We start from the raw sequence: 17532 nt of genomic DNA, 5'->3' as shown, positions 1-17532 counted from the left end.
TTCAAAACTATTAACAGTCGGTTAAAATTGCACGAAAAAATAGTTTTTTTAAAAAAAACGTGTTTTTGTGGTGGACTCTTCCGATCACGCTGTATCTCGCGTGAGTTGCATCTCTAGAAGGATGTTCTCGCGTGACTTAAACCAACGGGTAAAAAATAAAGGGTGTGACACAATCCCTTGAATGGTTCCCGGTGCAGATTTGGAAAGGTACCATGCATTTATTAAACTTTAGTATTCTATAATTCAGTTACTATGCTATTGGGTCTATTTCATTTCAGCTATCACCTATTAGTACACGTGTTTTTCATTTTGAAGCCTACTTCTAGATTCCACGTGTGAAATGGTCTAGTATGACGTAACATCCGGCTAGGTATTGTTTACGTTTTCTGAGTTTAAGGTTAGGAAATATTTTCGGAGAGCCGACTTTATTTGTCTCATGTCTTGAAGGTAAACTTAGAGGAAAGCGCTTTTTTCCAAGCTACTCTCAGTGTGAGGTTCTGTTTTTTTTATTACCTAAGGTAAAAAAGTGTTTTTCCCCTTTGTGTTTTCCTCCAGAATGCCCATTGAAGTCAAGCCTCGAATTGTGGTTCTCTATGGGTCTCAAAAAGGTCAAGCCCAGTCCATTGCAGAAGGGATAGCTGAAGAGGCAGAGGAGCATGGACTACTTGCTGAGCTCAGCTGTTTGAATCAGAAAGATAAGGTAGAAAGAGCATGTGGGATTTATTTTCATAGATCATGCTGCTGACATGCCATAATGCTTGAATATGGTCATCTACAATGTGATAGCTTCTTCCTGATGGATGCACTTATGTCTGGTTTATTATTTCAGTACAATTTAGAGAAGGAAAATTCCCCTGTTGTCTTTATTGTGTCTACTACTGGAGATGGGGAGCCACCAGACAATGCCCTGCAATTTGTGAAGCACATCAAGAAGAAGACCCTCTCCTCTGAACACTATAAACATCTCCGCTATGCACTTTTAGGTAAATAAACCTTAATTTAATTTATCGTTTGCTTAGTACTCTGTATTAATTTCTTATTTGCTCTCTCTATCTGCTCTAGCTTTAGGAGACACCAACTACGAAAACTTTTGCAACTGCGGCAAGACAATTGAGCGCCGTCTTCAGGAACTTGGAGCTCAACAATTCTATGCAACAGGATATGCAGATGACGGTACAGGGTAAGTTCTGCAAAGGAATACGTAAATGTAGTCACTGGACATTTTTGTAACTTTTTAAAAAATATATAAATCCTTCCTCTCTTCTCTTTTTCCCAAGGTTGGAGTTGGTTGTAGACCCTTGGCTTGAAGGACTGTGGAAAGCTGTCAAAGCCGCTTTAACAAATATGGCTTCTGATTGGAGTATGGACAAGACAATTCCAGATTCATCAATACCACATGTTGAACTAAACCGCCTAAGCCTCACTGACCAGTCTCCCAACTTAGACCTCAAATGTGCATCTCCGGGTTCAGCTTCTGTTGAAGGAGTCCAGTTAACGGCACCCCCATCAGAAACGCAAAACACAAAAGCTGGATTGTCCGATGCACCTTCACTGTCACACTCAGTGCCTCCGCTGTCCGATTTATCTCTAAATGTTCCTAGTCTACCTCCACCTTTTCTCGACGTGTCTCTTCAGGAATTAGACATGGTAGATGAGGTGAGAATTATTTTTATCTCTCCCGAATCCCCTTCTTGTGATAATTTAAATTATTTTGTTTTTTCAGATTTTTGGACCGTTAAACAGCGACACTCTTAATGTGGTCCCTATATCCCGTGCTGTTTGTTTAACAACGGGCGAGTCAGTCAAGACTGCCATCCTTCTTGAGCTTGACGTCACTGTAAGCTTGATCAAATAGTCTCTTTTTTAGTCCACAGAGAGATCTATATGTAATTCCATACTAACTGGTTTATCAATATGTTTTCTTCCTCTCAAGACTCACCCAATGTTGACTTATCAGCCTGGGGACTCGTTTGATGTTTTCTGCCCAAATAGGGCATCTGAGGTCAAGCGATTGCTTCAAAGATTGGGTCTTGAGGATAAGAAGAATCATCTAGTCCAAGTTTCTTTACTGAAAAACACAAAGAAAAAAGGTTAGCATACAGCTGTAGCATGCATTCCAAACAAAATCATGACATCATGCAGCAAAAGTATATTTTTATTTTGGTATTAATTTCCTGCCTGCTGTAATGTGACATTTTTTTTGTCCTCTGCTGGGTTTCAGGTGCTCAGGTGCCTTCATATATCCCTCAGAATATTTCTCTACTGTATCTGTTCACATGGTGTCTGGAGATTAGAAGTGTTCCTAAGAAGGTCAGTGTCGACCAAAAAAATGTTAAACCTTATGAAAGTGCAGTATGTTGTTTTATCTTTAAATAATAATACTGACATTTCCATAGAACATTATGTAGAGAGCGACATTTAGTGATATTTATTATAAATATAATTTATGCAGTGTTTCTATGCAGACAATTTGTCTTAAATTTTATTGAATTCACACACCCCAAACGCTCCATAAATCTGAACTCAATGAATGTTTTATTTTATATTTCCATCCGTGTAAAACGAGGTTTCAAGGTGTTCTAATAAAGCCTCTTCATGTTTATGATTTTTACTCTGTAAAGTAAAAAAAAGATCATTTGATATCCGACAAATGTTTCCTTCTTTTAGGCCTTCTTGCGAGCGCTGGCTGAGCATACAGCAGACGGCGTGCAAAAAAGGAGATTGCAGGAGCTTTGCAGCAAACAAGGCACCCCCGACTACAACCACTTTGTGAGAGAGACAAGCCTCTGTGTTTTGGAGCTTCTGGACGCTTTCCCATCCTGCTTGCCTCCCCTGAGCCTCTTTATAGGTCAGATCACTTTTTTTTTGTCTTCCTCATTCATCAAGCAGGAGTTCTTCCATTTATTTAATTTGCTAACATTTATGAGGCCTAATATGTGCAGGTTTGAGTGTGGCAGGGGCAATACAACTTTTAACCATAGAGGGGGGCCGTTGCCTTAATAAAGCAAGCTTTATAAATTGTGGTTTTTTTTTTTGCAGGAAATAATTTTTACACATCTCACGTTTGTTTCTTTTGTAAAGCAAGTTAATATTTTTTTGTTTTTTTTCCCCTTAATATTGAATTTGATAAATGTCACTTCCATTCCATTCTGTCTAGCAAATACTTCTCCTCATTTATTAGCCATGCTGCGTGGGTTAGGTCTTCAGTAGACCAAATTTTTAGCTGACAGGGAAATGACTTGGCAGCAGCTTTACATTGAAGTTGTCCTCTAAAACACCTCTGTCACAGCCCTTTCCCTTTTTTACACTGACGTCAGTTATTTTTGGCCTTCATGCCAGTCTTTCTGCCACTGCCTTTTTTTTTTTTTCTCTGATGCCGAAGTCAGCCATCATTATGTGTGGTGCTGGAAGCTGCTCAAAGCAACAGATGTTAGGTTGAACATAGGGTCCGAGGTTTGCAGAGGTGATCTTGGAGCAGAGGTTAATAGCGAAGTCTTACTCAGCGGGGTCAAGGACACAGCGTTATGCACCCCTCCGTGTTCACTCGACTCCTCGATCTGGGTTTATACTTTGACGGTAACTACAAATAATGAGGACAGCATCCAAGTGCACGTTAGATTCCTTATGCACTTCATCTATTTTTATCCCCCCCCATATGTGAATAGGTCATAGCAGACTAATGTTTGTAAGCAATTTAATAAACCAGCTCAAAGATAGTTGTACCAAGTTGGAGATGAATTATTTCCACCCAGGCTTGAACTTGTCCCTCAATTCACAAAAAAGATGAACATTGAGAATGAAGTTTCTTCCCTCCATTGTCACTCACTTGCTTGTTATTCATCGACAGTAATACGAAAAAGCATTTGAAGAGCTCTATGACCTCGCAAGGCCTCGCTTACAAAATGAACCAAAAAGCATTATGTGTGTCGTATTAAAATAAAAAATGACATTTCTTTGAAATAGGTATTCAACCTTCCTATTTCTCTCTATGTGAGGATTATTCATACATTAATATTTGACCATAGTTTTATATCTATTTAATTTTTGCGGTGACGAAATACATCTGCCACCTTGTTTTTATTTAAAGAAATAGTGAAAAAGTTATTAGTCCAAGGTTGAGCCTTCTTTAAACTTTTATTTGTAATTGAGTCCCAGTGGATTTTAACTTTCAATATAATCTTATTGATCTTAACAAAGGAGGGGAGGGAGTCTGTATTGCGAGTTCTGCTTCTAATATTTAATTGCCACGTCGTTAAGATCGTCACACTTGACCTTCAAAATGAAAACATTGTGCACATTACGACTTAATTTGATAGATCTCATAGGTCCTTTAAAGTTTTGTCCAGTTTAAAGGACTCTGACGTCAACCTGCTGAGCTTCCTTCCCGGTAGCAGGTGTCAGGCTAACAGTGTGAGCAGATTTTGTCCAGCTGTTGATCTTTCCAAGCGATTTAGCTGAATGATGTGTTTTTGCAGTTCCTCATACGCGTCGCTATTACTCTTTCAAATTCATCTATTATTCACATCCAACTTGCTTCTTTTTGACCCACCACATCGGTAGCGGTGCAGGAAAGGCTTGTCCTCTTGCGTTGCTCCTTCTACGTTGACTTTTCTCGATTCCAGCGACCCACCTTTGCTAACGCGCCGTGCTCTGCTTATTATGAGGGCACCTTCATGGCTGACTTTGCAATAGCGTTTGCAGAAGCAATCTGTATCCCACTGGCTTCACATCTGGCCACTTGGGATTCAAACAGCCTGACTTTGTGATTTTAATAAACATAGCAGCAGTATGTCCTGAAAACCAGACATTAATTTGAGCGACGTTTACTGAAAATAAATGTGGTTTCGATCACGATCATTTTTCCATCCATCCATCATGGTTAATAACATATTTGGAAGACAACAGGATGATTGACAGCTGTGCTGATATTTTTATTTTATTTTTTTAGAACATCTCCCCAAGCTCCAGCCAAGGCCTTATTCAGCGGCCAGGTAAGAAGACTGGAAAAAAAAAATCATTCCTTCCACAGCTATGACATCATTTGTTAGCATTAACATGGCCTCACAATGATAAATGTCTGTCGTATTCCAACCCTAATATTCCAACTCTCATTTTCTTTCTCCACAATGACACCTAAAAAATAATTTCAGAACAGCAATGGGTAATCATGAGGAAGAGAATGCCGAATACATCTTGACAGTGACTATTAGCGGTGTTTGAACAGAGAAATGACACAAAACAATGACAAATGTCTTAATGAAGAAAAGTGCCGTTTTATTTGAGTCATGATTAAATAAATAAATGGTTTGCCTTGGGGATAGTTGCTACATCTCCTTTGCGCATCAATCAACTCGTCAATCTTCATTTCGTTGGATGGTGATATGAATTCAAACAATTCTTATTATTCTTTAGGTAAAAATTGTATAATTTTCCCGATTAATAAAAAAAAGACTTTCCGAATTTTTACCTGAAAGGAAAAAAGCCTGGGTGACCTCGTCCATGTAAAGTGCACTTCATCAGTGTGTAGATGTGCTTCCTGAATGAACTCCGTGATGAGAGAACTTGGAACAAAACGAAATGTACCATCGCCAGCCAGACTTTTATTTAAATCAACCTCCCATCTTTTTTGCCTCACTTAGCTAGTCATCGATTTGCGCTTCCTGTTAAGCTAGTACCCATTAGGGTCTGCTTTAAAGCTCACAAGGAACATGATCGTCTAAGACAAGGTCAGAACTTCTCGGCTACTCTCCGACTCGCTTTGCTGCTTCCTTGATTGTGAAAATAGCGCATGTGAGAGAGAGAAAGAGAGACTGCTCCGAGAGAGATGGCGACTGTAGTTTATTGGATAGTGCAGACTTGAGACATTAGAGGCTTGCATTATTGATGTAAAAGTCAATAGAGGTCTTCGACGGCAAACAGGAAGTAGGAAGGAGAAGTACGGACAGGTGCTCTGAGGGATGATGACATTTTTTCCAACTACCTGGCAATGAAGGTATGCCGTCTGAAAAGACAGAATTTTTTTTTTGATGAGTTCAGGGAAAGAGGCAGCATACAAAATGGATCCTGAATACTTTTAAATTTCCCTAAGCTATCAGTGGAAAAAAGGTTTGGAGAGCCTAAGGAGACATATAGATGGAGCACCCTCATTTTTCCTCCTCACATCACATTAAGAGCCTTTTCATCTCTGCTACTTTGATCAGCTGCTGTCCAAATGGGTTATTTTTTTGTCTGAATGGATTCCATCATACTTTTCTGTACCACTCTGTTCTTTATCTGTTCTTCTTCTCGTTTTTTTGTCTGTGGTCTCTCAAACTCGCAGCTCCTGCCTTCAGCATCCAGGCAAGCTGAATTTCGTTTTTAGCGTTATCGAGTTCCCAGCACGCTCAGGTCGTCCTGTGGGGAGGCAGGGCTTATGTACTGGTTGGCTCTTTGACCTCGTCTCCCCTCTCCTGGTTCACCAAGGGAAGGATGAATTGCAACATTGCAAGGCTCTGCCGCAGGTGATTACACGATAAAAGGAAAATTGAAATATTTGAAGTAGAGTTAAGTTCACATGAAAATCCACAGAGTGAAATAAACAAAACAAAATTTATATACAACACACCATTATGCCATTATGATAAATTGCTGTAGCTGCTTGGAGCACTTCTTAAAGCGCAGAAGAAGAAAAGGAGACAGCAATGTAAGATATTTGCCTTGGCGGAGGTATTTGAAAACTACTCCATTCGGCTCTCCTTCTTTGAGATTCCACTGATCGCCCGAGTTTGGACCTGTTATGTGGGGTCGATTAAAATCAAATATAATTTGAATTAAAGCAACTAAATCTTCTCGATCACACCCTGTGGAGTTGAGTTGGAGCTCATAAGTTTTCTCATTAGCCTGTCTTAGAATGTTAAGTAGATCAATTAATAGATTGGAAGGCCCACAGTGGCTCCTCAGCACTCTTCTAATTACTTCCATTATTTAGAATGCACACTAATGTTCTGTGACCCTCACACCACAGATTCATGTGAGTTTCAGACCCAACCGCTCCTTTCGACTTCCACCTGACACGTCAGTACCTGTCGTAATGGTCGGACCTGGTACGGGGGTCGCGCCCTTCATCGGCTTCCTCCAGCAAAGGTGAACAAATGTATATTCATGCATTCTTTCTCGACTGGTTTTGTGCAGATTGTTGCTCTGACCTTTCCGGACCTAGTAATGGAGATTCACAAATGTCTCAGTTTATGTAGCCACTGCACATTTCCATCTAATCTGCTCTGACAGTCGAATGAGGCCGACCTCAAGCTTGACGTCATCGCATGAGGCGTAATAATAAATTTAATGACAGTCAGCCATTGTTTTATCCATCTAATTAGGAATAAATGAGGTCCCTTACAATATATTCATTCCCATAATTCAGTCTGTAATGTGCAGCTTCTTAAATTCGACTTGTCAGGAATATTTGGATGTGACATCAAAAATTTGGGGAGGTTCTGATTTGACGGGTAGGCCACGATTGCAAGATGAACTGTCATGAAGAGTTAATGTGACCGTTTGAAGCTTCTCTCACTCGGGCTGATAGATGCGCGTTGAAGTGAGCCCAAGTCTCCCTGGACTTGTCAGGAAGCAGCGCAAACCTTTTTAGTGTGACTGACACGTTTAAGTCACGGGCGACCTTGCGCGGATGAGGTTGCGGCCCAGTCAGCTCCAATTGTCTCGAACTCACCTGGACAGATGACAAGCTTCGGAGGGTGGGGTACGTCGCCAGTGATCGTATAATATAAATATAAATAGTAAAAAAATATTTACTGCGTGTTGGAGGAAAAAAAAAGGACAGAAAAATGACAGAGATTGAATCAGCTTCAACTGGGGTGAGCAAACTTTCGACATGCCCAAAAAATTCATTTGACATTTTTACAAGCAGTTAAGCGCCGTCAATTGTTTTGCACCCCGCTGTCGATTTGACTCATAATCAGGCAGGAAATGGACTTTGCACAGCTTAAGTCCAGCAGCTGGCATCGAATTTGAAATGCAAATGGATTGACATTCTAACTAGCCACCAGTCGATGTTGTGCACGGTTGGAATTGCAGTATTTTCAGAAAACTTTTGGTTTTCTTCCTAATGCCATTTAGATTTCTATGGCAGCTTGTTTAGAGGGAAAACTCAATGAATTCTTTTAGGTCTCATGTGGCAAGCAAACTTCATCTTGATTTAATTCCACATAATCTTACCTGTCAAATTTATTTACATGATTTATATTTTATTATTTGGCAGCCACCTCTTATTCATGAGCTAAATAGAGTAGGGGAACAAAAGAGGATATGTCAACATTGCAAAACAATTTGAAATATCAACATTACCATTTTAACATTTTATTTATGTAAATTGGTTAGGCCAACAGCAGTATTCAAATCATTACTTCAGGTTTTGTTTTTTTTTCACTACAGACACCGGAACCCCGAAGCAAATTCCACCTCGCATTGCTTTTGTTCTGGCATAAATGTTTTATTTGTTTTCCCCCATTGTCAGAGTTTAAACTCACATATGCAGAGTTCAGCTGATAACATTTTGCCGTTTCCGTTTTGCATCCCATCCCGCTGCATTGTTCCAAATACGATTGCGCCGATTGACGTGTGGTTTGCGATAACAGCCGCTAGTTTGTTAACAGTCCGATCATGCTGAGGCTCTTAATGCTAATCAATTTTGTTTTGTAAAAATACATTTTTGAATTCAGATTGCAACCGGAAGAAGCCTCAATAAAAGGTCACAGACTCACTAGGTGGTGTCAAATTATTATTATTTTTAAAGAAGCTCTCCAACTCAGGTTGTCTGTTATTGATTCTATGCAAAATCATGTGATGTCTGGTGTTTTTTTTTTTTCTCTGCGCTGACGGCAGTAAAATAAATATAACATTGAGCTGTCACCTGTCATATCCTTTATGCCGTTAAAGAGAAAATTGATGCCAGAGGCTAAACTTGACAAGGATGACAACCAGACAAAGCTTTTGGTAACCTGGACAATCTGATACAAGAGAGAAATTACTAAATAATTTAATCAGGTTTTTTTTTCATGATAGCGATTCACAGTTTTGACATGTTTACGGAGGCGTTTTATTATTTTCTTCTCCTTCTTTCTGTGTTTGAAATGCGGAACCAGAGACATTGACGCTGTCACTTAATGCGAAAGAAATCCACCCCGTCTGCTCGGAAATCAGGAGAGTGAACCATTACCCCATCAGTGACCTAATGAAATGTACCTTACAAGATAATTAGGATGTTTACCGAGTCCTAACCCTCCTCTTCCTCACTATATGGCGAGTTTCTGGTACGGACCAAAATGGAGTGCTCTCCTCATGGGATCGTGTTGCACGCTGTTAAGAGTCTGCCGATGCATTGATAGAATTTGTATTCAGGGAAAGGCGCCTGCGTTTGCCTGTTCAGAATAGAAGCCAGCTTTTTTTCATATTAGTATTGATTCCTTCAGGGCAGGCGGCTCACTAAAATGAGTTTACTTGAAGCTGTTTGCAGATCAGAATGCCCAGGATGCAAAATGAAAGGAATTGGAATGATGGTTTGGTGGATGATTGACACCAAAATTAAAGGCTTGCTTTTTTTAAAATCATTTGGTTATCCCTTTCCTGGAATTTGTTTCTTGATTTTAAATTGAAATGTGCCAAAAATGCTCAGAGGTGACTGTTTGTGGCAAGATTATTCATAATATTTGTTCTGTTTGGCTTTCAAAACAATTGAGTAGCGGAAGTTAAACTTCATGACAACAAACTTGAGAGAGGGAGAGATTCTGCTTTCGACTTTCTTTGTTTCCGGCACCGGGATGCTTGATAGACAGCTCCTTCCCTTTTCTTGCCTGTCTCTTCTTTGTGAGTTTCATCATGTTGTCAGGGGAGAAATTCTCACCAGAACCCTTCAACAAATGTAAAAGCAATCTCGTTTGTTTGCTGTTCCTAAGGAATTTCTTTTTTGTCCATTCAAGCAATCCAGCAAAAGTGGATTTAAGATTATTTGACATGAGTTTAATATGATCATGGACCTGCATGCAAGGGTGAGCTAGTTTTGTATTTTTTCTTTATCTGAAAATGACTTCCTCTGATGAAGACATTTAAAAAGCATTGCTTGAGGTGTTCTCAGTTATTCAAATTTGCAAACATCTCTAATTGGTTGATCAGCGACTAAATGATAGCATTCATTGATATGCATTGTGCGGCAGACCATTTAAGAGTGGGCTGCTTAATTCTTTAGATTGCACACGCAGAGGAGGATTCAATCTTGCTAAATAGGCAAGGACACCCAAGGATACCCAGCGTTTCCCAAAAGAGATGGTATAAAGAGCTCAATTTAATTGTTTCACTTTTGATGTCTTATTTTTATCTTTAGACTTGAACGAGATAGCAAGATCGGATAAGGCACTTGTTTTATTTTGAATCTCTTTTTTTTTCTATAAATGAAAGAAACCTTTGTGGTCAATTCAATTAGCTGCACTTGATTGGGTGCTTTATAACCATCTGGACATTTTCTGTCAAGCTTGTCGTCATTTGTACACCTTCAAAAGGTTGCTAGTCAGTCACAAGGCACAAATAGATAAAAATCATGCCTTGAATGAACCAGTCAATTTAGTTTGTGAGGTTTATAGCTGCAATTTACAATAATAACCCATAGGAAGTTTGTTTCATAAAGTAGAACAAAACTAATACAGCTTTAATTGGGAAAAAAAGTGTAAAACGGTGTCAAATGCTCCCTAATCAATTTCGTACAATTTTGCACGCGTTAACAGATGAGTTGCTTCAGTGATTGAAGATGGGGAGGCAGTTAATAGGAAAAATAAATGAGTGTATTAGCAACAATTGCATTGTGCTCATGATATTTAGAAAGTATAGGATGAGAATTCGATTGTAGTATTTTCTTTTTTTTTTTTGCTGATATCACAAAGTATATCAATATAGCTGTCCAATTATTTGTTAATTTCAGCCCGCCCTGAGTGCACAGTGATGGCTGGTGCAAAATGAATCGGACCCACAGCGGACATGATCAGAATATCTTTGTTACGGCTTCCATTTTGGGTTTGTGGCCGCTCTCGCCAGTCATCCTTGCAGATGTCAGGAACAGAAACTGCTTTTGAGATTCTGCTGCTGGCATCATGAAAAGGTTAAGGGGGTCAGCATTTATTCTCTCTCGTTGGTGCCTCTACCACAAGGTGTGGGATGAAGAAGCAGGGACACTGACAGATTCTTCTCGCCACACCTTCTAAAAATTACATTTCCAGCCTCCAAAAAAAACCCCTGAAAAGTTTCACTTTTTGTGCACTCGTCAGACACGCCATTTGATTTTTATTGTTGTATATTGTCCTCTTCCCTCTCTCATCATCATCTCATTCTGTGCATAAGGCAATCGCTGCCACTGCAGATTTTGCTTAACCACTCTTCTTTAACCTCTGAGAATAGATTTTCTCTCGTCCATCTGTGTTTTTTTTCTTTGTGAATGAAGATTGACCGATAACAGTCCCTGTTTGACTTTCAGAGAAAAGGAGAGGCAGCAGAATCCTGATGTCGTGTTCGGTGAGACCTGGTTGTTTTTCGGTTGTCGCTACAGAGACCAAGACTACCTGTTCAGGTAAGCTCTCCGTTAATTGTCGCATATGCTTTGCATACTTTTCACCTTGACATAAGGACGCTCAAAGTATTCCATTATTTTTAATAGCTTTAAATGCTTAGGAAATTCTGCTATTCTAGCATTATGTAAATGAGGGAATGAATATACAGCAGCTCGGAGGAGTCGATATTTGCACATGTGCCTCGGTCGCACTCAAGAAGCGATAAGTTTGAATCTTGACTCGGGCTTGTGTGAATTTCAATCACAATGGATTTAAGGTATTTTTACATTTAAATGAGGTGAATGGTGTAGGAAGATTTTTTTATACGCCTTTTTTCTTTCTTTCTTTTTAAGAATGTTCCATTCTGTTGATTTGGCAAAGCCATTGTTTTTGCTCCACTATCTCCCTGGGGTTTGTTTGTTTTGGTTTTCAGCTTAATAATGGCTTGCTTCACTGATAGTGACAGCACTTTGGCTCTCATATTGAGAGTTGACCGCAACACATTCCAAATGCAAATAGCTCACTTGAAATGAACGCTCAACCTTTTGTCAGCTCCTTGTAAATGGGATAATGATGGAATAACAGTTTAGCAGCCAATTGTCCTGTCAATTGTCAACTTTTTCGACCTAACAAGAAGCACATGAACAAATGATTCTACACTGCTCACCTGATTTGAATGTAAAAAATAAAGCTTTTTATTTTTGAATCAATTTATTAAGAGCCAAAAAGATGAGAATTGCAAGCGAGCTGTCCCAATATTTATGATCCTGATTGTGTGTTTTATCTTAATACATTCAGGCTTGCATGCATATTATTTTGAAATCTTCCTCACCGTGGGAGTCAAATGAATCTCGGATCACACACAATGTCGTTTAAAAAAATGCATTAGCCGGCTGTCAAGTGCTATTAAAGAAATCGCTGATGCTAAAGTGTCCAAAATAAGAGTTCCAGTTAAATACAAATGATAATTCTTTAAGTATGAGAGATGTGAACATTTCATAGATTAAAAACAATTTCTTCCCCGTGTTATTGATTCGTAAAAAAAAATGATAATCATCTCCCTGTCGGCAGTCATCAAGGCTCGCCCCAGTCGCATTAGGTCACACTGCATAGATTTGGGGAAAAAAAAAAAAAAATCTGTGTTGCATAACAACAGAAGTCCTTGGAGTCCCTCTCTATTATCACATCCTGAATAGTATAACTTTATTTTTAGTTTTATTTGATATGTCTGAATAATTCACTTTTCATGGTCAGAATTATTAGTAAACACTTTCCAACACAAGATTCAAATTTTCCTCCTATTTTAAATAAGTCATTGGTTTACCTGAGGCACACACCTTGACTCACCATGTCGGAGCCAAAGTTTCCTCGGTGAGTGGTGTTGCTCAGACCTTCTTCCTCCTCAGGCTCTGTAGATAGCAAGGCAGAGGAGAGAAGTTGGCAAGCTCACCTCACTCGATAGCGAGCAAGGGTACACCCAACAGCAGGATTGATTAGAAAAACGCGTTTCCAACACCGCTTCGACCTTTCTGCTTTTCTTGTTAAGCAAAATAAATTAGCTGTCTGGCACAGCTTTTCTTGGACCTTTTGGCTCATCGGTGTTGTTTTTTCTGTTGAGCCTGATGGTTGTTTTTGTTCTTCCCAAATGTTGGGTGAAGAAATCCACACTGAAATGTCTTAAGGGGATGTTGGATGTGTTGGTGTGTTAGGTCACAAGGCCATGGCTCCGTATATCCAGATTTAGTCTCTCCTCATGAGGATGGGGAAAAACTGTTCAGTTTTGCCGGAAGGATCTTGGAAAAAGAATACAGGTCGTGACATTGCTGGCGTTTGCTATATTCACCAATAACAGTGTTGTTTTTTTTTTCTTTGCCTCACCCAAATGACTCTGATACACCTTTGACTGAACCAAACCACCTGATATTTTTTCTCTCTCTCCAGGGAGGAGCTGGAGAGCTTTGTGTCCAGTGGCACCTTGGACCACCTCATGGTGTGTTTCTCCAGAGATAACCAGAAGGAGGAGGCCATCGTTTCAGAGAGACCTCCCAAATATGTCCAACACAACATGTTGCGCCACAGCCACAAAATTATCAACATCTTGATCAGACAAAACGGTTGCCTCTATGTTTGTGGGTAAGACTTGATTTTTTTTTCTTTTTTAATTTTGGGACTTTGTTGAGTTGAGATTCAGAGCGAAGGATATTTATTGATTACTTTATTAAGAAGTCTGCATCAATACTTTGTCCGTGGTCAATATAACCTCACTTGTTTTAAATTATAATAATGAATAAATGATCAATCCACGATGTCAGCAACATATTCAAGATTGAGCTCCTACTTGACACGAAATTTTATTCTCTACACGACTGAATAAATAGCTCTTACTTTATAATGAACGGCTTGGTAAGATTATGCAAATATTTCAAGATATTAAGAGAAAAGGAGATTTAAAATTGTTTTGAATAATTTTGGTAGAAACCGTTTACTACAGGAGTCTAAATTAGTTTTGATTAGAGTGGAAATCTTTTTTTATCCATCGCGGGATGATTAAGATGAGGGTGGTGAACAGGCATGATAAATGAACTGCTTGATAAATCTTTTGCTAAGAACGCAAATGCACGTTGTTGTGTTGTTGTGAACCAAGCAAAATATGATTTCCTGCATACATACACTTCCCATATATTCATTTCTCTCAGTGCAGTTTGAGGAAGACAATGAATGATGCATAAAAATGAGCCACGCCAACAGTTTTATAGCTCAGAGTCCCATGATTTATCGAGAGGGTCTCACTTTTTATCACTGCGGGGCTACCTGCTTCATCTAAATGATCTTTGAAACATCCGGACTAAATTAATTAAATTAAATCCCACCTCTACGTCAACAGAATGATGAATCCCTCCCAAAATGCCGCAATTGCAAAATCGGGGCTTTGTCAGAATTTTTGATTTATGACCATTGTCATTCAGGGGATGGAATTTTTCAGGTGTAATGATGATCATTTAAAAGTTCTAGATTGTGTCGTCTAACCACAAAATAAAGTGCAATGTTCATCAGGCAATGTGGTGGGACAACAAATTGATATTCTCCTCTTCCAACCCTCACCAGAGATGCAAAGAACATGGCTAAAGATGTAAATGACACCCTGGTGGAGATGATCATGAGTGAGCTCCAGGTGGACCAACTGGAGGCCATGAAGCAACTGGCTAGCCTGAGGGAGGAGAAACGCTACTTGCAGGACATCTGGGGATAAAAGAGGTCTTCTCTTTTTTTGTTTTTTAAAAAAAAATATTATCCAAAACTCAACATACTTAGCTGTAGCCTTCTGAGCTAACTGTAAGGCATTGCTTTCGAGCAACCGTGCTGACCTCAGTGTTGACATCATCTCATACTTTGCTCGTTGAGCAAAAGTGACCTTGGCCAGTCCAATATTGCTGCTTATTTGTTCTTACGGTGTGAAAATGCTTTTAGGCTTGACAAGCACTCCATGTTTATCCTGCCAGTAAAAGTATTTAAATCAGATTTGATGGAGGGATTGCAATGAGACTCAAACTGGCATTCGGTTCCTCCCTAGATAAACAAAAGTCATTTACATGCAAATATAAAAAGGATTTTGTAGGGTTTAGAAGTATATATATATATTTTTTTACGCGCAAAACTCACTGCCAACTTAATAAACCGCATTTAAAAATGAACTTGTGAAGGCCACACACACCCAAAAACTCAAATCATTTTTTTAAAATGGATTTTTAATGAAAATACATGAAATACAAATACATTACCGGAACAATACAAGGCGTATTTCTTTTTATTATTCATCATGAGAAAGTGTACTGTGAAGTTCAGAGTGAGCATAGAGGGCATAAATATCCATCATAAAGCTCTCAGCTCTGAGAATAATCCTTCCGACTTGACTTTGTTTGGGTCTGCCCGCATGCACAATGTTATTTTGGACTCCTTCAAACATTTCCCCAGCTGAGCTACCATCTCAAACACACACACACACACTGCCTGTCATATTGTGTGGTATGGAAATAAAATCATTAGAATAAACTTAAACCCATGATCTCCTCTTTTAGCCTTTTGTTTCTCAAATTGAATGTCTTCAGATGCAAATGACTTTCTGAACTTGTGTTTGAGCAGCTATAATGAAAAACAGTGAAACGTGTATTTTATTTTTTTCAAACTCACAAACTTGAAGGTGCCTTTGGTTAGCGAATGAAAGCATCTGCTAATTGAAGTCTTTTTGTGGTGCTGGTTCTTTGCGTGCCGCAGAGCCCCAGAGAGAGGCTTCCTCAGAATTAAATCTTCTAACAGCGGTCGTTTTATTTCTCGTTTTGAAGGGAGGGTAGAGGGGAAAAAACATGTTTACAATCTTCCACTGCTTGCACCGTTGATGACACACCATTTAATTTGCTCTCAAGCCGGGTAAACAAAACCGTCACCGTCCTAGAAAACCCACCCCTGACTGTGACTAATTGGTTTAATACCAACTTGTCAAACAGGGAAAAAAAAAAAATCTGCAAAGCTGCGATCATTGTCACTACTTTACCTTAACTCATCCACTGAATTATCTCCAAAACGTGACTACAAATGTTCTCCCTTGCACAATTCATGTCACCCATTCCTGCCACCCCTGAGGTCCGAGGCCAGTTTAAAGTTATGGCTTCATAATTACAAAACTCCACGCTGTTGATATTGTCCTGCAGCGAAAAGAGGGCAACAGTTTGGAATAAATCAGAGCATGTTAGAGGTCAGAACGACCGGAGAGCAGTAACACCCCAGTGATAGATGCCCCTTGTTAAAAATGGCTAAATGAAGCAGAAAGATGTGTGCTCGCGTTAATGACTCTTATTATGAAAGTGTTGAACGAGACTTGAGAAGAGGTGCACTTCACCGCCGTGGTGCCTCAAGTACTCCACATAGTGATGAGGTTAGGAGTCTAATCAGCTTGGTGACACATCATTTGGTTTTGCTTTCAGGGACTAACTGTAGCGTACTTTTTAGCAAGAGGCAAAATTCATCCATTTTTTCTTTCTATCAATTTATTTACACCTTCTCAATAATTTAGCAATACAGAAACGCCACACTAAGAAGGTGAGTCCATATTGAACTGCTTTGTCGATTTACTCTTGATTCATATCATAAAATATTTACCTTGGTCGTTAAATATGTAGTGTGAGGATATTCCGACGCTGAAAGTAATTATTTTTGGGGGAGAAAATGTCATTACATTTTCTTGCATAATGAATGGCGGCATCGGTGTCAGTTAAACCGTACGTTCACCTTCAGGAGGATCCTCATTGCCCTCAAATGTGAGCGAAAGGAAATGAGAAAATACTTTTTATATGACATTACAGATAAGGAACCTAAATCCCCCCAACAGGTAAATGAGATGATACCCTATGGACCATGACTAAGGACATTTCTAAGTGACCTCAAACTTTTGATATACATTGGGTAGCCATTTTGTTCCCCTCGACAATCCAATTAGATCAATTCCAAGAGGTGAATAATTTTCAAGCAGACGCAGCATCGTTGTTGAACCATGAAAACATAGTGCCAAACATAAAACTTGAAAATGCTCTATTCATGGACACATAGCTAAAGTTGACACGTGAACTTTTCTGCCAATCTTGTCTTGTGTCAATCATCCTCTCTTCGGCTTCAGAGGTACTAAGATGTTGCTAGATGGTTTGTGTAAAGGTCACCCCGGCCTGCACACTTTTAATCCATTTTCCTCAAGGTCTGCAACAAATATTTGTACTTATACAAGGTATCAGGTTCATACAGTTGTCACACTATTTCATTCTAAGCTGCTCAGGCTCTCAAAAATACGCAGGTATTTTTTTTTTTTAATGATAGCAAAAACAGCGAGTAATTTTATTTGTGTCAAGCTTCAACATTATGCTTGGTAGGTTAAATGCAAACAAGCCATGGTGGTATA

At 39.2% G+C, this 17532-nt stretch overlaps 1 protein-coding gene across 1 annotated transcript; it reads left to right on the top strand.

Moving 5' to 3' along the window:
• The first annotated feature begins 88 nt into the window (after positions 1 to 88).
• mtrr (5-methyltetrahydrofolate-homocysteine methyltransferase reductase) lies at positions 89 to 15651 on the top strand. The gene is made up of 15 exons (XM_088363390.1): positions 89 to 207; positions 556 to 700; positions 830 to 983; positions 1063 to 1180; positions 1278 to 1656; positions 1724 to 1837; positions 1934 to 2090; positions 2222 to 2310; positions 2668 to 2848; positions 4949 to 4991; positions 6320 to 6500; positions 7004 to 7122; positions 11516 to 11608; positions 13530 to 13721; positions 14694 to 15651. The coding sequence occupies exons 1-15, from the start codon at positions 182 to 184 to the stop codon at positions 14836 to 14838; spliced, it is 2136 nt and encodes a 711-aa protein (XP_088219516.1). The 5' UTR covers positions 89 to 181; the 3' UTR covers positions 14839 to 15651.
• The last annotated feature ends 1881 nt before the right edge of the window (positions 15652 to 17532 follow it).

Source organism: Syngnathus floridae, chromosome 20 (assembly GCF_059516105.1).
Source record: "Syngnathus floridae isolate MCC-2025c chromosome 20, RoL_Sflo_1.0, whole genome shotgun sequence".
Lineage (NCBI taxonomy): Eukaryota > Metazoa > Chordata > Actinopteri > Syngnathiformes > Syngnathidae > Syngnathus > Syngnathus floridae.
Note: the sequence above shows the minus strand (reverse complement) of the source record. Positions and strands in the feature narration are given on the sequence as shown.